A 23,707-nucleotide genomic window follows, 5' to 3' on the forward strand; every position below is an offset into this window, starting at 1 on the left:
CGTTTGAAAATGAACACTCAACCACTCCTGAGGAGGATAATAATGATCTTGAAATCTGTCATCTGTTTTACTGTGGATCAGTTGAGTTCAGACTCTATAAAGAGTTTTGTAACCTTTTCCAGCCTGATGGGCGTCAACAAGTGTTCTTCTGAGGTACTCAGACATTTGTTTTTGCCAAGATTCACTTCCACAAACATGTTGTTGAAGGCCAAACTTTGATATATACCTGTTTTTAAAATAATAGCGTGCCCACTTTCATCTGGTCCCACTGTCTGAACATTGTCTCTAATTTCAACTTCAAATTATCTGCTAGTGTGTTTGTGAGGGTTTTTTTTTTTTTTTGGTTATTTGAATGCTTTTGTGATTTTCTTATTGGGTGTTTGTTTGATTCACTATACAAACACCTGTAAGCATAAATATGTGTTTTAAATTCATGTTATAAATAAGTGAAAACAACGTATTTCAGTATGATACTAGGGTAGGGTGTGAAGATAAAAATGTTCTTTTGGACCGTTCTCAAAGTAATTAAAATTTAGAAAATATCAAAAAGGTCCAAAATACACCCTCCCTCTTCGGGGAGGCGTGTTCGTTCCGGAAGAGTCGCAGACACCAGTCGAGTGAAGTTCAAAGCAAATCAAAGTATTTATTTAACAATACTGGATCCAGGAGAACAATACATGAGAACAGTTTAATACCCCTCCCAAGTAAAGCTCTGACCTCTCAACTTCTGACTCCGACAGTTATACCCCATATGATGTAAACCCTGCCGGTGAGGCGTTTTCTGGCTGATTAGCGTATATTAATATGCATAATTTCACGTGTTAGTACTCAGCTCTTCACGTGCAAGATTCAAGTGCATGCCGTGACCCCGAAAACATTCGTTATGGCCAGGCTGACAATGGTCCTTTCTTCCCAAGACTCCTCTCCCGTGAGACCAAAATTTAGGGAGTCATAAATACACTTCAAGGTCATCAACATGCCCCTACACTTCAGCCCTCCTGAGCCAACACTATGATTAATGTCAGTGTGCTAAAAGCCTGGAGTGCACATCTGTTCAAGGTTAGACGTTTAAGAATTAAGAATGTGTAAATATCACGTGAGTTATCATGCCATATAGTTAGTCGTGCAGGATCAAAAAATGTTTAACTACATGTGTAAATGCTGGTTAGTCATTTATATAAATGCATATAAGGTACAAGATTTCACACAATGAGTATGTAGTTATAAATGCTAATTTTAACTAATCATCATTTAAGGATATTTGTCCACAAACACAAAGTAATAAAATTGTTTCCCACGACAGGTGATATAATGGTAATACCATATACCGCTGTTTTTTAAATGTGGATGGTATCTCAAAATGAGGCCTGTATTTATGATGTAGTTATGATTACGTGTAGTGTTAAATTTCTGTGTCTGTAAATAAAAGTAAAAGTTAATTCATGTGCATTTAAAAATATATATATACAATAGGAGCTTGGTATAACTTTGGTCAAAACATGGTCAGTATCAAGAAAATATTAAATATCAGCCTCAATGATTACATATTTGAGAATACAAGGATTTTTCTGTGGCTCACATCATTTCTGTTTAAATGCAACTGAAAGAGCAACTGACAACCAAATCCAAAATAGTAAAGGTGCATTGAGTTAAAAGCGAAGGGATGGAAGCAGAAGGCTATTATCCTCTAAATTAGGGCTGGACAGTAATTCGCGATATAAAATGCTTCAATAACAACGACATGATTTTATATACATTTTTTCAATATTTCAGTATATACTTTTTACATGACTGATAGTAATTGAAGGGCACTGCCATCAGTCCATTGAACTCAGTTTTAAAGTAAGTTTATTAATATTGACAAACCAAGAGGTTTTTGTTTGATGTCATGTTGCTTTCAGTTCAAGCCAAACATATTCATGTCATAGGTTGTCACAGGACAACCCCAATTTGTATGTTTTTGTATTTTTTAAAATTTTATCTTTTAAGTTTATTAGTTGTGGCTAATTTATATTTTGATCAAATATTTACTTCTGGTTGCGCATAAATTATTTCTAGAGGGGCGATAATTGGTGCAGCAATTATTTGTTCATAGTAAGTGTCCTATGTGTCATAGTAAGTGTCTATCAGTGGTTGCTGTTAGGGTTTTTTTTCTGTTTATTTTATATATTTTTAAATATTTAATTGTTTTTTATCTTTACATTGTTTACATTTATATTATTATTATTTTGTTTATTATGTTTGTAATGTTTTTTTTCTGTTTTGTGCCTTTCCTGGCTCCTATTCTGTCTTAAAGACTAAGCACCAGCTATATGAAAGTGTCAAACAAGTAAATACCGTGGAATTAGAGTTCCTAACTTGTGTTTATTGATAATCAGAAAACATGCTATTTCTTACTAATTCAAGGAATAAGGTTTAAAAGACCATTGGTCCACCCCCCAACGATGTTCGGAAATTCTAATAGGTGTCGTGCATATGACGTAGATGGTGGACAACAACTCTAGAAGTAGGCATTAATTTAATGCAAAATGACGAAAAGGTGTGTTGTTTTTGGCTGCAATAATTCAATGTACAGTGGGACATCTGTGCACAAAAGGCACAAAGATCCCAAAATATCCAGAAAATGGACTAAATTTGTCAACTTTAAATGGGCACTTTGGAAAGGACCATCCGCTCACTCCGTTATCTGTAGTGCTCATTTCACTGGCGCTTTTCCAACAATATGGGCATGTAAGGAAACCAACGAAAGGTGTTCAAGAGCCTCTGTATACATGGAGGTAAACAGGGTACTTACACTTACTTCTCCTGTTTTAGTTGGTGTTGGTTAACCTTAGCTTGACTTGCTAAACTTGGTGGCTCATTATGCTAGGCTACGTAGTTGCATTACGGAGGTTTATAGTGTCGGATCACATTTACAAGAACAGTACCTCTAAATTTGAGTTTAGGTTATTGCTAGGCTATTGTCATGAATAATGTTTGTTATGTAATTTGTTATATCGCTAGCTAGATACTCTCATAACAGTCAGTCATAGCTGTGTTTTACCGCGGCGTTGTTCAGCTGTTGTCCACCAGTGACGTCACAATTGCGTTCAAGAATTTCCGTAGCGAGCTTGGGTTTTTCCGTCAATTTAATAAAATTGTCAGTTTTAAAGCAAATTAAGCATGCTATTTTCATTTTAATTCGTACTTGTATATGTCAGTAACTAAAATAATGTGAAATATTCATGGAGGTCCATTAAGTGGTGCTTAGCCTTTAAGTTCCCCAGTAGGATTTAGACAAGCCTTTTGCTGACCCTGCCTTTTTGACTACTCTGCTCTGTGCCTCTGATCAGTTGATCTGCCCATCACAAGAGTGTTAAATATATTGTCTGATGATCATTGGATGTCCCTTTTAAAATCTCCACGGCAAACAGAACCATGGCATCGCAGTGTTTGCTTTGTAGATGTCCAATCTGTTGTCTTGCTCTGTTTGCTCCTTGAATATTTAACAGTTTTAATGGATGTTTTGCATTATAGCTCAGCCTTGTTAGAATAGTGGGTCAGAGCAGAATGTTTGAGAAGAAACTTGCTTTGTATATGTCAATGGAACTGTGGGGAGGGGTGCCATTTTTTTTTTTTTTTTTTTTAAATATTTATTTATTTATTTATTTTATTATTATTATTATTATTTAAGCTTCTTTGTTGGCTATAGCCTGTCCTGAATCCTGAAGACCTTTGCTCCCAGAGACTGTGTTAATTGTTGTCTTTGCTATGAATCAAATGTAATCTGAACACAGTATCTTATTTTCTCAGTTTTGTAAATGTTTTTTTTCCCTTCTTATACATGTTTATTTTTTATTGAGGTCCTAGACACACAAAGAGGTTGAAATATGTCCTTTTCTATTTGGTTAGTGGGTAGTTGTATGAATGGGGCCCATGTTTGTTTTATTGTTATTTTGCCACTGCCCCAGCATGGAGAAATTTGATGTCTGCGTTTATCTACTTACAGTAGCTCAGTTGAGGCGTCTGATTTTGCTATTAGTACGTAAATATGATTAGTACCTCAGTTTCATGAGTCTGAAGTAGACTCTTACTTTGATGTTTTTGAGCGAATTGCTACTGTTCTTTATTGGCCTAAAACAGTGTGGATCCTATTGTTCCAGTGTACTTTAAAAGATGAAACTGCAGCTGAGTATGTTTTAAACCACAGAGTAGTTTTTCCCTCAGTAGATTGTCATGACAGAAATAAGCAGAATAATGCTACTGCATTATCCAAGGGTGTGGCTTTGGTTCATTCAGTTCAACTCAATATTAATTTAATGTCTGACGCATTACAAGGGAGCAGAGACATGCAGGACACTTGTGAATTTAAGCTGTTTATATCCTCAGGTTTCATATCCATTTTAGGGGATCTGGCAACCTGTCACCCGGTCATAATCTTTAGGAATACAGGGTGGCTCAGTTAGGCATTTTACCTTTGTCTTCAGAAACTTATTATGGAGCTGCATGTCTTGTTCAAGGATTCTGATTTGAGTATGTTAATTTCCTTTGTAAATGAACAGAATGCAATCAGATTTAGTTTCTGGTGGCGTTGTCATTGGGGTCTATGCTCAATTATTAGTTGAAAGTGTTACAATTCTTCTTGGTAATGATTTAGCAGGGGATAATGTTCTTCTTGTGGCTGAGGTATTAGAAACCCCTGTTAAATTTCTGTTTAATTTTCCAGGTTGTGTTGTGTTTACAACAACTTTCAATTACACATAAAATATTAAGTGAATATGTACCCAGAGTCTCAGGGACCATTGGAAAGGTTTCATCAAATGCTTAAATCTATGCTCTGTAAATACTCTTTAAAATCCAGCTGTGAACGGAATGAAGAAGAATCTATCATGTTAAGTCCAGCCCAGGTGGTGTTTGGTTGCTCTGTTAGAGGGCCCCTGAAAATGTTGAAAGAGAGATGGATGGCTGGTGGGGAGCCACCAACTTTACCTCTCATTGACTATGTGAGCCGCTTTTTCAAGGCACTGCACTCTGTTTGTCCTCGGGCTAAACACGCACTTCCTTGCAGGAGAAGATTAAAAAATTTTATGATAAATGTACAGTTTTTCGTTCCTTTCAATTTGGCGACACTGGTTTTAGTCGTCTGAAATCAGCTTGTTTGACTCCTAATTTGGTCTGCATTTTGTCCCTGTTGTTTGTCCTTTCAATGCTTTGCTGGGAAATACAGTTTAATTTGTTTGGTTCTCATTGTTAACAAGCATTTGAAAATGTGAGAATTGCGTTTTCTTGTGCTCCTGTGCTTGCTGCTACTGATTTTAAGTCTGAGGTAGACACTTGTAACAATGGGGCTTGAGATGTCTTGTTAAAGGGGGAAAAAGAGGAATTGATCATTATGTTTGTTATTTCACTAAAAAGTTTACTCGTTATCAATTGAACTATGCCACCATTGAGAAAGAAACATTAGCTTTATTACTAGCACTTCAACATTTTGTGGTGTCTGTGGGATCCAGTTCACAACGTCTGGTTATATATACTGAACATAGTTTGGATCTAGGTTAATTGCTTAATTTCTCTGCCCTACTTTTGGTGCACTACTTTTGGTCTTTTCTTCTTACACCACACATTTACACTTTTACAGACATAGATGTAGCTATATGTGTTTTAATCCATTTGAAGATTTTGTGATTGATATGAGAGAGAGATTAATCAAACTATGTCTAGACAATCTTTTTGGCTATAGTTTATTATTTTACTATTGAAAAATAAATAAAAATTGCAACGTTGCAACATATTTATGAGGTAAACACTTCAACAGATGTGTTGCTTAGTCTCTATGGCGTTATTTTTGTGCCACAATTCTGCACGCGTGCGCGGATATTTCGAACGAGCAAGAAGGTTTCTGCGCGTGCGCGGATATTTTTGAGTGAGCAAGAAGGTTTCTGCACGCGCGATGTCTGACCTGCGCGCTCGCTACACACTTACAGCCATTATAAAGTGCCTCAGATTCAGCCAATCAGAAACGTCAAATGACAAAGGTCATTTCTGATTGGATGGTTTGACTGCCAAGTGGGAAGGACATACAGGCCGGAGACCAGTAAATAGATGGATACCGGCGAGTGGAAGGTTATGGTTAGGGAGAAATCTGACAATGCCCTCTGAACGGCAACAGACCAGTGCACCACAGCCAGACATTTTATTTTATATTCATTGAATTGGCCACAATGTAGAGTTTTTATCCTTGTATTTACCTTGATTAACTGAGTCAGCAACGTAGCTAATATGCTAAAAACAATGTACATAGTGTAAATTAGTGCTAGCAACGACGGTAAAGGATATTGCAACGACTGTAGAAACTACTTTATTAATAATAGAAAGTACTGTAAATGCTATTGTTGTTAACTTTTACTGTGTTGTGAAGACAGGTGATGGAAAAGAATCTCCGCAGACACGGTTAAAAGTGTAAATACATCTTTATTTACCAAAACAGTGTCTTACGGGTTCTTAAGGATCCCGTGAGAGAGTAGTGTTCAATTGAGTGCTCCGATCATCTCTCTCTCATGTCTATTTGTCTCTCTCCTTCCTGGCTGAGATCCTTTCGTCTATATAGTTCTCTCCTTTCCAAATAAGGCAAACATAGAGAATAGTTTACATTTGCATGCACTTAAGGGAGGGTGTAAAATTGATAGTGTCCTGCCTCACTGACAGCTTATCCTAAACATCCCTCTCTGTAGCGCACATACATATGTTCAGCCATATGCTCTAAAAAACACACTGAACATTTCTTAATACTGTCTTTTGAGGCCGTCTGATAAATATACCTCATAATTTCCTCCCTTCGAGACTGTTAAAGTCTTGTAAAAATTTAAGCAACCCATACATGTAAATGTCATAACAAATAAGTGATACCTTCCTACACACAATTTTAACATCACTTGCATTATGATGTAACAAAATTTCATGGAATGTGAGGGCGAAAAAACCTGCCCGGCAGCCATCTTTCTTGAAAATCCTTCAAACATTTTAGACAGGAAAAATTCCCTCAACTATCCCTCTCCCTAGGCGATCAAAATTGTACTCCAATCCAATTAAATTTATTCTATATGTGTAGGGAGTTGACTTAAGTAAATGTATATAAAAATCTCAGAAAATAAAATCAAACCAATGTCCAAATTCAGGCTGGTCGACCCATCGGACCTTCCAGTGTCCCTACCTGACACACCCCTTGGCCCTAACATCGATAAAACAAAAAAACTCTGAAATTTCAATACACTTACACAGATTACATTTCATCAGTCCATAAATCTTCATAATACACAGTGGTTACAATTTTTAATATCACTCATATAATGGTTTATCACTATCAAAGATTACTAATAATAAACAATTCAATAGAAACATATGACATAATATTGTCTTTTCAGCAATTTTGTCTTCTGATGTGATGTTGATGACATATTGAGCTTCAGCAAGTCTTCACCATTCTGTTTCAAAGTCCTTCTGTTTTATTGTCCTCTTTTGATTTTTGGATCCCTGTAGCATTTCAGGAATCTCGAACAACCATCCTCCCTTACAGTCAACTTTCCCCCCTTTTTCTTTCTGGAAGAAAGAAACAACAGCCAGTATCTTTTGCAAAAATGACAGATGCAAATAAACATCAAATAAAACTTTAATAATAGTAACATTAATGGATTAATACATTTTATAAGCTACAGTGTATACTTCATCCTACAATCTTTATACTTGATTACTAAATAATAAACCTAACAAAATAAAAGATAATGTCATAAGTGAATGGAAAAATATATAATAGTGGATATTCAAAATGGATATATTTCTACCAGGTTGTTTTCCAACATTTCCTCCTCATGTTTGTCTGAGTTGGTTCTACTTAATAATGGCATCTGTACTTGATTTCCAGGCATTACAACCCATTTCAAAATCATAGCTTTTGCACAAGTTAACAACAGTGTACAAAAACAAAACATTATACACACTGCTAAAAGAGCTGCTCCAAAAACTTGAGCCAACATTGCTCCTAGTGGTCCTAATTTCTCCAATAACCAAGCATTCACAGACCATCCAGCTCCTTTTGATGGACCAAACGCCTCCCTTATATGCTTCAATGCTTCTATAACACTAGTCATATTATCCGAATTATCCGGAATCAAAGTATAACAGGCATCCCCTGTTAGATTCAAAGCTACACATAAACCCCCTTGCTTAGCTAAAATGTAATCCAGAGCCATGTCATGTTTCAACAAAGTTAATCTGTGACTTTTTTGAGTATTTGACAAAAACTGAAACCCTCTTATTGTTTCATTAGCAAACCCTTGTAAAGTGTACGTAATATTATCTATATGATCTGCTAAAAATGTCACACCATACCATGGGAATAATCCTATACCCCATTTTTCTCCTATACTGATTCTCCAATGATATGCTTCCAAGTTATGAAATTGAGCCATTTCCCTTTTCTTTCTTATCAAAGAATTACCTTCAGAATTCCCTTCATCAGTTGCTTCAACTTTTTGGAGAGTATAAACCTCATAAGGAAGCTTTAATGTTGCCATATAACAACAGCCTGTCCACCCATATGGTAGAAATATGTATGCTTTATCTCCACAAACCCACCAAATATCCTTAAAATTTCCTATAGTCACATTTACAGGCAAAATGTCATACTGCACCATTAATGTTCTACTCTGTTTGCTATCTGGTGTATGATAATTCACTTTAAACAAAACGTCCTTAGGTTTAGGCTCTTTAAAATTCATCTTATAACGAGCACAATCAGATATTCCCATAAACATCCCCTGTCCATTGTGAGTATCACTGGAACAAAAACAGTCTTTAGTCTCCACAGATTTTATTTCCATCGCATCAGGCCTTGCCGTCAGTATATTTTCATGCTGATTAAGGAAATTCACATATGGCAACTTCATCAACCAAGTACAATTTAATCTAGGTCTAAACAAATGCAATGATAAAGCCATTATTATATCTTCTTCAGAGTTTTGCTGATATATTAACCACGATAAAGCATAAGATTGACACATAGCATGCAGTGGTTCTGGTACTGTCTCTAAAATTGATGGGCATGTGCTTGGTGATGGAACTTTCACCACACATGGACCAGTCAACATCGTACTCATTCTTACGGAATGGGTTATTTGCTGAAACCATAAATTTCTAGATGCCCATGGGTCTGTGATTTGTAACACTGAAGAATCAAATCCATATGCTTTCCATTTTGCTTCTCTTTTCTGTAATGCATGGTAATGGTCAGTCATTTCTTCAGATGTCCAGTCAGAATCAAAAAACTCTCTCTGCCCTTCTAAAGTGATTTTCTCAGTGGTTACCAAAGGGTAAACCCTTTGAATCCATGTCTTCCATTGGGTTTCTAGCTTCAAAAGTCACTTGACTGATATTCACTTCATGCTCCATATTTAACTCTGGACCCTGTGTTATGTTTATTTCCTTCTGCAATGGAAAGGACATTACTTCTGGAGCCTGGGTTACTTTTACAACATTATGTGATCTTGTTATTTTTCCATTTTCAACAGTAGTGCTAGATTCAGATGTACCCGAAGCAGAAGTCATTATTGGCAGTGTAGTGCTATTCATCTCCTTTAATGGCATATCTAAAGTAGTAATCCGATTAGTTACATTATTTCCTTTACTTATTTCTGGAGCTAAAGTAATTGGCTTAATTTGTTCTTTAGTAACCTTCAGAGTCATTGCTATAGTGGTTTGGTCCTGTACTCTTTTAATAGATGTAAAAACTTCAATAGGACTCTGGTCCTTTATCATCACTATCACTGTACGAGTTATGTACCCTTCTCTCCACACTTTTTGAAATGGCACAAATTTAAGCTCTGGCTCCAAATAAGTACAAGTGTATTCCCCTTGATCTTCCCATGTAACATTACGTAAAAGAATTGAACAATCATCTCTAACTCTGAACCACCTAAAGGCATTAAACAAAAGATACTTTCTCTGGTCATGAGGCAAATGATCAACTTCAGGTCCTGTTAACACCACTTTTTCACCACGACTATTTTTCCACTCAGGAGGACTATTACCCCCTGTATTAAATCTTCCACATTTACAGGGAAGATGAACTGCTTTACCTAATTTAGCTTTAACCACTGTCTTGAAAGGTGATGACGTTGTTGAAATTATCAAAGGCACTAGTGTAGTTAGATGTGATCCATTTATCCCCTCACTAACTTTCGACACTGAAAAAGTAAAATTCTTTAAAGTTCCATTCTCTTTAGTTCTCATACCGTTTAGGTCTAACCTTTTTCCGAACTGGTCTTGGACTCTTCTCTTGATCCAAGTCTCTGAACTGTTTTGAAATGGAATTACTGCTTTCTGGAATAGGACCTGCTGTTTCTGGGACATATTGAAATTCAATTTCTCCAAACCTTTTGTCTCGTTTACAATCTGCTGTGTCATGTCTGGCATCATCAGAAATATACACAGAGTCATCAGCATCATCCAAACCAGGGACAATCTCCTCTTCAGGAGATCTACTCTGATTTGTTTCTTGCATGTTATTTTCAACCTCTTCTCCCCCATGTTCTTTTGGTTCTCCTGAACCTGCAACCTCTCCTCCCTTTGAGAAAGGCTCCTCTTCACTTGGTGCTTTAACACAGTGAGATAAATGATACCACGTTGGAGACCCCTTGACTTGAACTGCCGTTCCAGTACTGCGAACAACTTCAAAAGGTCCTTCTCTGCGTTCGTTATACCATTTTCTTCTAAATACCTTTACAAACACCCTGTCTCCAGGCTGCACTGTATTCTTCCTTTGCTCATCCAGCCTCTCCTGCTCCTCCTCTTTTCTTTGCTTTTCTGAAACGTATGTGGATATTCTTTTATGTAAATTAGCTAAGTATGAAACATATGCTCTCATGTCATCTTCTAAAAGAGCTAAACTTGGACCTTTCCCACTTGTACGCAAACATGGCGTTGGCATTCGTCTGCCTGTCATCAACTCATGAGGAGTCATGTGTAAATCACGCAGCTCACTTGAGCGACAAACCATTAATGCTAATGGAAGTGCTGCTATCCAATTTAACCCCGTGTGCTGACAGATTTTAACAATCCGATTTTTCAAGACACCATTCATTTTTTCACAAATCCCTTGACTTTGCGGATGGTACACAGCTCCCAGACGCTGTTTAATTCCCAATTTTTGCAAAATTAATTTCACTGTTTTATCCACAAACTCTTTCCCATTATCTGAGGATATTCGATCTGGAAGTCCCCACCTGCTTATGACTTCTCTACACAAAAACTTGGCAACCGACTGAGCATCCTTACGCTTGGTTGGACATGCCTCAGGCCATCGTGAAAACCTGTCCACAACAACCAGCATATACCTCTTACCTTCAACTGGTTTTATCATGTCAACAAAGTCCACAACTAACTCACGCATAGGACCCCTTGGTGTTGGAATGTAACCAGGCGGAACCATCAACCCCCTGCGAGCATTATTTTTCAAACAAATATACATCTGCCAATTACGTAATCAATCTGTTCAAGCAAATATGGTGCCTAAAAACCATACTCCTTTGTAATCTTCCTCCTAACTTCTCCCCTAGCCACATGAGCTAACCCATGTGCCTCTTGAATCATCAGACCTAACAAGTCCGGGGGTGCTACTATCAGCCCCTCATGGTTTCTCCAGAGACCAGTAGAATCCCTGCTGGCACCTCGATCCAACCACAATTGTTTATCTATTTCAGGAACAGCTTCCTGCATTAAAAGTACATCATTAAGTGTAACCTTCTCTTCGAAGTCCACTTCATGAGTTACCAAAAACACTTCCCCGAGTTTGTCCGCTCCTGTAATGGCTTTGGCAGCTCCATCAGCTGCTCTATTCCCTTGTGAAACCCTTGATGCATCCATTTTATGAGCTGCACATTTAGCTATTGCTATTTCTTTAGGTTTCATCATAGCATGCAACAGTTTCATTATTTGAGCATGATGCTGTATTGGTGACCCATCAGTTTTCTTAAACCCCTTATTTTTCCACACTGATCCAAACAAATGACACACATTATGGGCATACGCCGAATCTATGTATATGTTCACTCGCTTACCTTCAGCCAACAAACATGCTTCTGTTAACCCCACAAGTTCAGCAAGTTGTGCAGATGCAGGCTGTAGAATCACTTCAGCCTTTTCAACAACAAATTCTGTCCCCTGTGCTCTTACTGTTGCATAGCCAGCCCTCAATTTATCTCCTACACGATAACAGGACCCATCAGTCCAATACTCCACTTCAGCCTCACGCAACGGAATAGCTTGCAAATCAGATCCAAGTCTCGAATACCTCTCTACGTCTTGTACACAGTCATGTGGTTCACCATCTTCTGGAGTTGGCAAGTTCTCAGCTGGATTTATTGTTACACACCTCGCTAGGGTGACATCTTCTTGTTCTAAGAGCCTATGGTAATCTCTAATTCTAGGCATAGTTAGAGTATATTTACCAAAATTTAAAAGATTTCTAAGACTATGATGTGTAAGAATTGTCACTGGATAACCCATCGTGACAGATGATGCTTTCTCATACACTAAGTACACTCCCACCATTGCTCTGTAGCAACTTGGTAACCCCAATTCCACTTCTGAAAAAGCAGTTGAATAATAAGCAATTGGTTGGGGATTGGTTCCCGTACCTGTTGGCTGACAAAGAACTGCACATACATATTTTCCTCCAGTAGAAGTGGACACGTATAACAAAAAATTCTTAGAATAATCTGGCAGAGCTAATGCTGGAGCCTCTTGTAACCTCTGTTTTATTGTCTCAAATGCTAAAAGGCCATCCTGTGTCCAGGAAAGATTTACAATAAAGCTGAGCATTCCCTGTATCTTTAATCATAGCTCTCAAAGGTCTTGTTAAACTAGCATAGTCCTCTACCCATGCTGAGGAATACCCTGCAATACCCAAAAATGTCATCATTTCTCTAACTGTTCTGGGTTTGGGAGCTTTGCAAATAGCTTCTAACTGCTTATCAGAAATACATCTGTGTCCCTGTGTTATGGTCTGCCCTGAATAAACTACCCTTTCCTGACAATACTGCAATTTTTTCTGAGAGACTTGTGCCCTTTCTCTGCCAGCACCTGTAACAAAGTAATTGAATCCTTATGACATGTTTCCTCATCTGGTGCACAGAGAAGAATATCATCCATGTATTGAATGACAGTACTTTTTAACTTCTAATCTACCCCAACTAAATCATCTTTCAATACTTTATTGAAAATGTGAGGACTATGTTTATATCCCTGTGGTAATCTCTTATACTCATAGAATTGTCCCTTGTAAGTAAACCCAAATAAACCCTGACTTTCTACACTTAGTGGAACGCTAAAAAATGCACCACATAAATCTAATACTGTGAAATACTTTGCATCCGGAGGAATTTGGGCTAACAAAACATGTGGATCTGGCACTTCTGCTGGAAAGTCTGTGACTACTTCATTTACTGCTCTCAAATCATGTACTAAATGATAAGAGTTATCTGGCTTCCTCACAGGCAACAAAGGTGTATTACTCTGCAGATTCTGTGTTATCTTCAGAACATCTGCCTTCACAAGACCTTCAATTTGTGGTTCGATCCCTTTGATTGCTTCTTCATTCAAAGGATACTGAGGCTTCCACGGAGGTTTTGTTCCTGGTCGGAGTTCAACTTTCACTGGTTGAGCTGACTTCACAAATCCAATGTCAGTGCTATGTTGTGACCATAAACATTTTGGAACACATCTCAGCATTTCCTCTTTCAAAGAGTTTGAAATGGAAATGGATACTCTGGAGTCTTTGCATCAGGCATGTTTGCTACAATAAACTTCTCCCACATCTTGGCTGGTTCCAAGAATTCTTCGCTAAGATTTCCAATCCAAAATACTGAAGAAGCTTCAGTCTCTGTTTTCATCATCAGTTGATCAGTCATTTCACTCGGCACTTCTACCAGGCAGCCGTCCGGTGTGCATTTTATTGTACAGTTCAGTCTGCACAAAGCATCTCTTCCCAAAAGTGCAACAGGTGTATGTTCTGATACCAGTACGGGTATTGTTGTCTTCAGATGTTTATAGCAGAGCTCAATTGGTTCTGTGAGAGGAATCAGCTGTTTTACTCCCTCAAACCCGATTGTCCGAATCATCTGACCAGACTTGGGGAGGTGTATAGCATCTTCAGGCCGAATACAGGTGAAAGCAGCTCCACTATCTGCCATCATTGTCAATGGTCGATTATTTATTTTCACCTCTATTGTTGGATCTCTCTCTGGCCCTATTGCTACCAGCTGACACCTCCCACACGAGTTCTCCGGGCATCCCTAGAATCCTGGTTCTGGGCCCCTATAAGGGTTCACAGGTCCCTTGATTGACCTTGGTTGTCCTCTGAATCCTCCTCTAAAGTATCCCCTGAAGTTTCCTCCTGGCCGGTTGCATTCACGAGCAAAATGACCAAACTGTCCACAATTATGCAGGTGGATTGGCGACTCAAAAGTGTCTGTGTGTGTGTTGCCCTGTGAAGGATTGGCGCCCCCTCCAGGGTGTATTCCCGCCTTGCGCCCAATGAATCCAGGTAGGCTCTGGACCCACCGCGACCCTGAACTGGATAAGCGGTTACAGATAATGAATGAATGAATGAATGTCCACAATTATAGCACACTTCAGGAGGCTGCTGAAAGTTCAGACTGAATCTTCCTGGTCTTCCTCTTCCTAGATTTCCTTGACTTCTTCCTCTCCATGTCTGCACCTGACCAAACACTGGCTGTGGCCAGGGAGTCACTGGAGCAACTGATGCTGACTGGCTCACTTGAGGTTGAGTCTGATCCAGATGCGGTCCTGGCTGATTAGGAGGCTGACTTTGTATGACTACAGCTTGTTTCTTTTCTTTTTTCTTGTTGTCCACCAGTTGTATTTGGTTCAGCTTTCTGAGGGTCTCTTCATCCTGTATTTTCTGATCATGTTCCTTCTTTCTATATAGCTCCACTTGATGGGCTATATGATCTGTATAGACACTCTTTGCCATGCTTCCAAGACCCACTACTTCTGCCAGTTTACTTCTCACTGGTAAGGGTAGTCCCTTCTGTAATTTGGCTCGCAAAATTGACTGCTCCATCTGATTTAAATCTGGATCATTTCCTGTGACATTTCTCCATACCTGATGGACTCTTGACACATAGGCTCTTGGGTTCTCTTCTTCTCCCAAAGGCTCAATCAGGATATTGTCAGGATGCACATTGGTTGGAAATGAACCTTTCAATGCTCTCCACATTCGACCTCTGATTGCAGCAAACAGCTCTGGATCATTAACAGCAGTTCTTACATATCGTTCTAGGCCCGCTTTCTGTAGAATTTCTTCCATGGCTGGAACTCCCAGGAGATTTGCTAAAAGTCTCTTTATGTCACCTATTGCTGGCTGCGTTCCCACCAGAAGCTCTTCCAATTTTGAAATCCAAGGATGTGCTCCTTCTTGCAAAGTAGGCAACTTTTCCATGATATCTGACATATCTGTATTTTGCCAAGGCTTGTATTCCAAATTCCGTCCTCGGACTATCACTGGACATATCTTTTCAAGTGTCTTCATTTTTCAGTGTCTTCATTTTTCAGATCCTCCTCATATGTCTGCAACTCTTTCAGTTGTGTCTCCAGTGAGCTAGAAGCATTATCTAAGTTCAATAAACATTGGTCTATACTTTTTTCTACGTCTCTCAAAGCTCTCCATCTGTCTTCTCCTTTTGTGCTGGATGTTTCAGGAAATAATCCTCTTTCAGAGAAAGATCCCTCACTCTTCTTCCATCCATCATCACTTTCTTCATTCTCTGTTTCATCAGAACTTCCATCTTTTTGAGTCCTCTTTCCTTCTACTCACATCTCCTCTTTTTTCTGCTTTAGCTAGCATTCGTCTGATGGCTGGATCATATCCACCCATGGCCTCATCCTGGTCACTCAGATCCTCATCTCCAATGGTCCTCCTTCTCATTCTCAGTTCACCTCTAGTCTGCAGACGTCGAGTTTTCTTCTTGCTTTTGGAACTCGGATACAGTTTTATCGTTGTCTCTGCTTGTCCTGTTTCAATGATGCATTCATCTTCGTCTTCAATGTGATAATTTCCTCCTTGACTAATCACTGGAAGCTGAGGATAGGCTTTTTCACTTTTCACTTCCTTCTCATAAGGTGGTGGTGTCTTAACTGAGTCCACATGTGAAAAAGACACATTAACTTCGGCCATCTGTCTTTCGGTTTTCTTCATAAGTTGGTTAATCGCGTCTACACTTTTCTCCCTCTTGTCCTTCGCTGCCTTCATCAGTTTCTGACTCTCTTTTTCGAATAACTGGAGAATGCCAAGCTCCATTTCTCTTTTTTCCCTTCGCTTTTCTCCTTGACGCCCTTTCTTCTGTCCTGCTTTATATGTTGATACAAGTACCTCTATTGTTTTAATTACATCTGGTTTAAGTGTCCCCTCTACCGGCCATGGTTGGTCTATGTCAGGCCATCGCTTATAAAATTTTTCTGATATTCTTGCAATGCCTTTTATTAAAGGATTATTTTTCTTAACTATATCAACAGGAGTAACCCCTTTTGAAACATTAGTGCCCATTTTTGGCATAATAATGACTAAATATGTTCCCAACTTACACTTATTAATTATTTCTCTCCCTTTTTTTCTGTTTATAGGCCACTATATTACCACAATCAATAAAAATTAATCCCCAATTGAATTTGCCAACTTCAGAGAAATCAAACCTTAATATGCAATACAATTCACACCACTAAATCCCCTTTACTAAGTGATATAACTACTAAGTGCACCATAAAACTAGATTTATTAAACATTCAGTAACTATCTTGTAATTAAAGAATATACAAACTTATATAAGACTCAACAAGCACTGCTAAATATGATTACCACTAAATATTTGCAACCCCATACACTTATAGCAAAGCTTAAATCAAAAAACCCATTTTCTAATAATAAATTTTCTTCATAAACCTCGTTGTTAATTCTTAAATTATTAAATCAAATTATTACCTTAAAAATGAACCACCTGTTGCCAAGCTTTCTTTGAAGAAGTCTATGTCATGTACTATAGCACCAATAATGGACTAAATGCAAATAGATAAACAAATCAATGAATTTCCAATTATTACTTTTTAATAATGAGACTTATTAATGATTTAATCTAAATGTATCAATGCAGGTGTTTGTGAAAGAAGTTTGTGGATAAAATGCCTTTGTGCAGTCTGCTCTGCTCTGGGCAAATTTTGACCCCCCTTTTTTCCTCCTGGTCCTCTTCTCACCGTCTCCTCACAGAAGAGAGAACTCACACACACACACACCCCACAGGATAAAAAGACAAATAGAAATTTAATACATTCAGCTTACTTTTTAGTAATTAAACATTCAATATGCTTATTTGTATTTTATTTACCAACATTTAGTTTATTCATAACATTTTTACCCTTCATTCAATATTGTAAACACCTCCAACAACTCTTCATTGGCTTGAAGCCCAAACGACCTTAATCTCAACCCCCCTAAAAAGGGTCTAAAGTGATTGATGGCAATAAGTTCATCCTTAATGCAGCTCCCTTTAACATCTGGTTCGGCTTAACCAGTTTAGCATAAACATTTCACATACTATTCTATGACCACATGATAGTAAATTTCCAACCCTGCATCTTGGTTCCTAAGATGTGTATATTAAGATAAGATTAATGTACTATGTTGTACTCTTCACATATAAACATCGCAGTGGTATGTTTAAACCCCAGAAAGCACCAATGCCAAACACTCAGAGTTATCCAATATTCACACATCGGCAGTATTTTTCATTTATCAGTTGGCAGCTAAAAATTATTATTTTATATAACAGTACTTCACAGAGATCTCAACACCATAGACTATAAAATTCAACCCCTTTTTCTGAGAAACTTAAATAACACCATTCCAACACACTTTATTTCCATCTTGTAGCAGCTCTCTCCATATAAGGCCATTCCTCAGTTCCACTGGCCTAAAACAATTACCCCATTCAATGTATCTCAATTTCATCAAACTATTGCATTCAAAGAGAACACAACCAAATTACTGCTCTACCAATTCACTCTCACCCACTATGTTAAATTAATCCTCTATTCCCTTTTATTTTAGATCATAAGCACAACACAAGCACCACACCCATTATCAAGAGCTTCAAACCCCTGCACAGCACTATACATCAATATTTTCTAATTTGCCCAATAACTATTAGTTTCTATTTAAATCAAATCAACGTGGCTTTTATCAGTACGTCACAAATCAAAGTCCTGCCATTTCTCTCTTTTTCAAGAGTGAACTTTAGGCCTTACACACTTGCAGAAAGAGACCCCCCTTGCAAAGCATAAGATTTCAAAAATTCAATAAAATGAGAGGAGCTAGACCCATGAAACCCCTTTTTTTTATTTTATTTATTTTTTTTTATTTATTTATTTATTTTTTTCTCTCAATAAAAGCCATCATATGGAGATTTCAAAAATTTTTCTCCTTTCCCCAATAACAATTTTCCCTTTAATTCCCATGATTAAACCTTACAGTTTCCCCAATGTACCCTATTAATTACTCAGCTTTACACCTTGCTCTCCTTTCTCCTATTCTCAGCATCTAAAAACGTCTTTCTGGAGCTCATTGTCTATATTTTCTTAATGTATAGTCTCCAAAAAAGCTCATAAAATCGTCTCTCTGGAGCTCATTTTCTACTGTTTTCTTTAATTTACTGTCTCCCAGAAAGCTCATTTATTTTTACTTTATATATTTTTACTTTAAAAACGTCTTCCGTTCAGGCTCATTGTCATAAATAAACAAACCCCTCATTTTATTGAGGTTCATATTCATTTAAATAACTGTCCTTGAACGAAGCTCATAATTTTTACCATTACAAATTTCTTTCCCTATTAATTTCTAAATCTCTCATTCTTTATCACATTCCCCCTTTTTCTCTCTCTCTGACACTCTCTAGGCAGAGGTGTCCTTTCCCCCCTTCTCTAAAAAAAAAAACACCCACAGAAAATTCATGGCTTTTTTACAGCGCAAGGGAGAAACCAGTTCTCCCCCACACACACTCAATATGGGGGTTGATCACTCCCCCTTTTTCTCCCAAAAAATTCTTTCAGCTGACACACACACACATAGTTACAGACTAAGGGACAACGTTGAAAAGAGAAAAGGGGAGGGGGTGAGGCACACACACTCAGCTGACACACACACATGCACAGCAAGACACTCCTTTTTTCTTAACTCACTAAGCACACACACATACTCCAACATCCTCCAAACAGCGCTTACACACACTCATCATTTTCAACACAATTTCTCAGTCGACCCATTCACACATTAACAGCATGCTTTTTATTGCCGCCCTTACCTTATTTCTTATTCCTTATTTTTAATTTATGCTACTTTATGAGGTGTAATAATTCAAAAAGAGGCAGCATCAATACAGTGTTCGTCAACAGTGTTTCGAGTGGACACCCCTAATTAAATCTCTGCATCACACCTCCAGTTTCTCATCAAACTGACCCAAAAAATCACCTAGTGAATTTTTCAGGATTTGCGGCCGGGCTCCACGAGGGCTTAAATCCGAAATCTGCGGCTTCCTTTCTTTATTTAACTCTCTTATTGTCTCTTTTCCTCTTTTTTCCATATATTCCTTTTCGTTATCCTTAAAACCTTAAATAAAATTTAACCAAATGCCACTGGGCCCAGGGCTTCTCACTATTTCAATACAATCCAATTCACAATAACTCAAAGCTTACTTTCACGCAATGACTGTGATTCATGTCTTACAGTTTCAAGCAAAAATAGGGCCCTGTTTACCCAAACGTGCATGTCATCATCAGCTCACCTTATCGTTACTAATTAAGCTATTCTAAACTTATACTTCAACATTTCCTTTTTACTGTTTCTTCATTATTCCCTTTTATTTCCTTCATTTCTCTATTACAATGACTATAGTTAAAAATTTAGAACGGAGAATCTTTATCCAACACCATTATCAACACAACACTGCATACACTAATGAGTCTATTTATGAATGCAACTCTTTCTGCATCAGACAGCCCAAACACCCAACCAGCGCTCAAATTTGTGAAAATCTCACCTTCTATTTGCCGGCTTTTAAGCGGGAGTTCGAATGCAGGGGTCATCTGAAGCAGACAGGTCACAGCTCAAATCCCATCCTCGTCGCCATCTTTGTTGTTAACTTTTGCTGTGTTGTGAAGACAGGTGATGGAAAAGAATCTCCGCAGACACGGTTAAAAGTGTAAATACATCTTTATTTACCAAAACAGTGTCTTACGGGTTCTTAAGGATCCCGTGAGAGAGTAGTGTTCAATTGAGCGCTCCGATCATCTCTCTCTCATGTCTATTTGTCTCTCTCCTTCCTGGCTGAGATCCTTTCGTCTATATAGTTCTCTCCTTTCCAAATAAGGCAAACATAGAGAATAGTTTACATTTGCATGCACTTAAGGGAGGGTGTAAAATTGATAGTGTCCTGCCTCACTGACAGCTTATCCTAAACATCCCTCTGTGTAGCGCACATACATATGTTCAGCCATATGCTCTAAAAAACACACTGAACATTTCTTAATACTGTCTTATGAGGCCGTCTGATAAATATACCTCACTATCTAGATCGGTAGTTACCAACATACAGGGCTAGCTGATTGTGTAATGCTTAAATCTAAATAACTTCCTAAAGGAAGCTTAATACTGCAATAAAGTTAGCTTGCAGTTTGCTATTTAGAACTCTTGGCTATAATTCTGTAATGTAGTAACGTACACCTGCATATATTAGTGTGTATTTGATTTAACTATGGTTCAAAATTTATGTATAGCAAAATAGTGTTTCATTTTTTTGCCGTAAATATAGGCAATGTATGTAGCCTTAATTACATACAGGGGAATGAAAGGAGGGTGAACTGAACCCACCTGGTCTGTGAAATCTTTCTGTATTTTTTTTTTTTTTTGGTCTTTTTCTGATAAACTCAATAGAGCTTTCCAGAGTTAAAACCTATTTGTTCAGTGTTGTTTTGTGTGTGTGTGTGTGTGTAAAACTCAGGAGGGTTGCTCAGGTAGGTTGATTTAAACCTGCCTTCCTCTCTCTACATGAACAGTTTGAACTGCAGTATTAAGCTTCCTTTAGAAAGTTATTTACTGCTCTCCGGCCTGTATGTCCTTCCCACTTGGCGGTCAAGCCATCCAATCAGAAATTACCTTTGTCATTTGACGTTTCTAATTGGCTGAATCTGAGGCACTTCGTAATGGCTGTAAGTGTGGAGCGAGCGCGCAGGTCAAAGACATCGCGCGCGCAGAAACCTTGCTCCCTCAAAAATATCCGCGCGCGCGCGCAGAAACCTTCTTGCTCACTCAAAAATATCCGCGCGCGTGCAGAAACCTTTTTGCTCACTCAAAAATATCCGCGCGCGCGCGCAGAAACCTTCTTGCTCGTTCGAAATATCTGCGCGCGCGCGTGCAGAATTGTGGCACAAAAATAACGCCATAAGTCTCTAGTGTTTGGGCTGAGGAGGGTGAGGGTGTGTTAGTCTGTGTTTAGATGCACTGTGGGTCATTAGCATAACAATGGACACCAAGTGTCTCACAGCAGGGGAACGGGGGATATAGAGCGCAGTTTCCCTTAGGAAAAAAATCGCAGCTTTAGTCATTCTAGTGTTAAGTGGTGGGTACTCAGTTTGCAATCTTGCATCTTAAATATTTGTCGTAAGTGAGGATAAGACATTGTTTTACTGGATGCTATGGTTCCCCCGTAGGATTTAGACATGCCTTTTGCTGACCCAACCTCCTACGATTGGCTACTCTGCTCTGTGCCTCTGATTGGTTGATATACCCATCACAAGAGGTGCATGCTAAATGCATTGGGATGTTCCTTTTTAAATCTCTGCAGTAAACAGAACGGCCCCAGTGTTTGCTTTGTAGATGCTGCGTGGTCCAGTCTATTGTCTTGCTCTGTTTGCTCCCTGAATATGTAAAAATTTTAATGGAAGTTTCGTATTTTACCTGTGCCTTGTTATAATAGTGGGTCAGAACAGAATGTTTGAGAAGAAACTTGTTTTGTATATGTCAGTGGAGCTATAGGGATGTTTTTCTTTTTAGTTTTTTTGTTTGTTATTGTTGGCTATAGCCCATCCTGAAGACCTTTGTTCATTTGTTGTCTTTGCTATAAATGAAGTGTATCTTATTTTCTCCTCAATTCTGGTGTAAACAGTTTTTTTTTTTTTTTTATGTTCCGTACATTTTTCCTGGGCTCCTACAAACACAAAGACAGTGTAACAATATTCAACATAAAGGTCTTTTTAATGGGGGAAAAATGTTTAATCATTTTCATTATAAATATTTTATATTGACCTTAACTTGCAGCATTCAGCATTGAAAGCAAACATGAAGTCACAATCCTGAGCGGGCTTAATGAATTTGTAGTGAAGTTTTATGGACCACAAGGAAGTAAGTTTGATATCTTCTCCATAATTTTACACAAATGAAGAAACTGATATATACTTTTAAATGTGAAGAATGAATTGTAATGTTCCACTACACATAATACATACATATAATCTGGTCTGAATTGATTATCATGTTGAAATTATTCAGTCATGCATCTCCCATGCATGAGATGCCTCATTGTCTCCAATTGAATACTTGCAAAAGTTTGTTCAGTGCATTTAATATATATGATGTAAACTGATGTCAAATAATACATCATCACCATATATTTATTAAACATTATTTTAACATTAAATATACGTTGTCTAATTTATTTGTGCCTTTACAACTTAATGATTCATTTATCCAAAAGTGAAGCAGTTAAAGCAATTGTCTTGTGTTTTAAAGCTTGGCTTTGGTATGCCATATAGTAAAGCAAAGAAAGTGAGAAAAGTCATTATCACTTAATTTACAAAGATGTTCTTAAAAGGCATAGATTTGTCCGCAACTTAGAATACCGTATTTTCCGCACTATAAGGCGCACCTAAAAAACTCAAATTATCTCAAAAGCCGACAGCCGACTTATAATCCGGTGCGCCTTATATATGGACCAATATTGAGCCAGGTCTCGCAACTACGGTAAGCAGCCGCCTACTTCATTTTCTTCCGCGCGCGGTGCATGCTGGATATATACCGGTATATATATTTCATTTCCATTTGTTTTTTATGTAAAGACCCCAAAATGGCTCCTATTAAGAGACACGCATATGACGCAGAGTTTAAACTCAAGGCGATCAGTCACGCAGAAGAACACAGGAATAGAGGAATAACTTAGTAAAGTGAGCTTTACGTGTTTATTTTGTGTGTTGTGATTTTAACATTTGAGCAACGTTGAGTTATTGATATATTGTTATCGCTTTGCACTATTTCGAGTGTTACTATATTGTGATTATTATTATTATTGAATCGAGGAAAAGTTCCCCCCCCACACACTATGTGGGGTATATTAACATTGCACTACATGTTTTACCTTAAACTACGCTGGGTTGTAATCTATTAATAAAGTTGAACTGACCTATCTGACTGTTTTGTTGACATTCCCTTTAGCGCAGCTCCATCTAATTGATGCATAACGTAACCCCCAGCCTCTACTCTAGCGTCTATTGTATGCGCCTTATAATCCGGTGCGCCTTATATATGGACAAGGTTTTAAAATAGGTCATTCAATGAAGG

At 38.0% G+C, this 23,707-nt stretch overlaps 1 protein-coding gene across 1 annotated transcript in view; it reads left to right on the plus strand.

Annotated features, from left to right (window-relative positions):
• Positions 1–23,707, plus strand: part of ube2h (ubiquitin-conjugating enzyme E2H (UBC8 homolog, yeast)) — a 145,355-nt gene that overhangs the window by 44,800 nt on the left and 76,848 nt on the right. Inside the window, exon 2 of the mRNA XM_066667476.1 lies at positions 22,419–22,495. Coding sequence (XP_066523573.1) covers positions 22,419–22,495 — 77 coding nt within the window. The remainder of the gene's footprint in view (positions 1–22,418; positions 22,496–23,707) is intronic.

Source organism: Hoplias malabaricus, chromosome 4 (assembly GCF_029633855.1).
Source record: "Hoplias malabaricus isolate fHopMal1 chromosome 4, fHopMal1.hap1, whole genome shotgun sequence".
Lineage (NCBI taxonomy): Eukaryota > Metazoa > Chordata > Actinopteri > Characiformes > Erythrinidae > Hoplias > Hoplias malabaricus.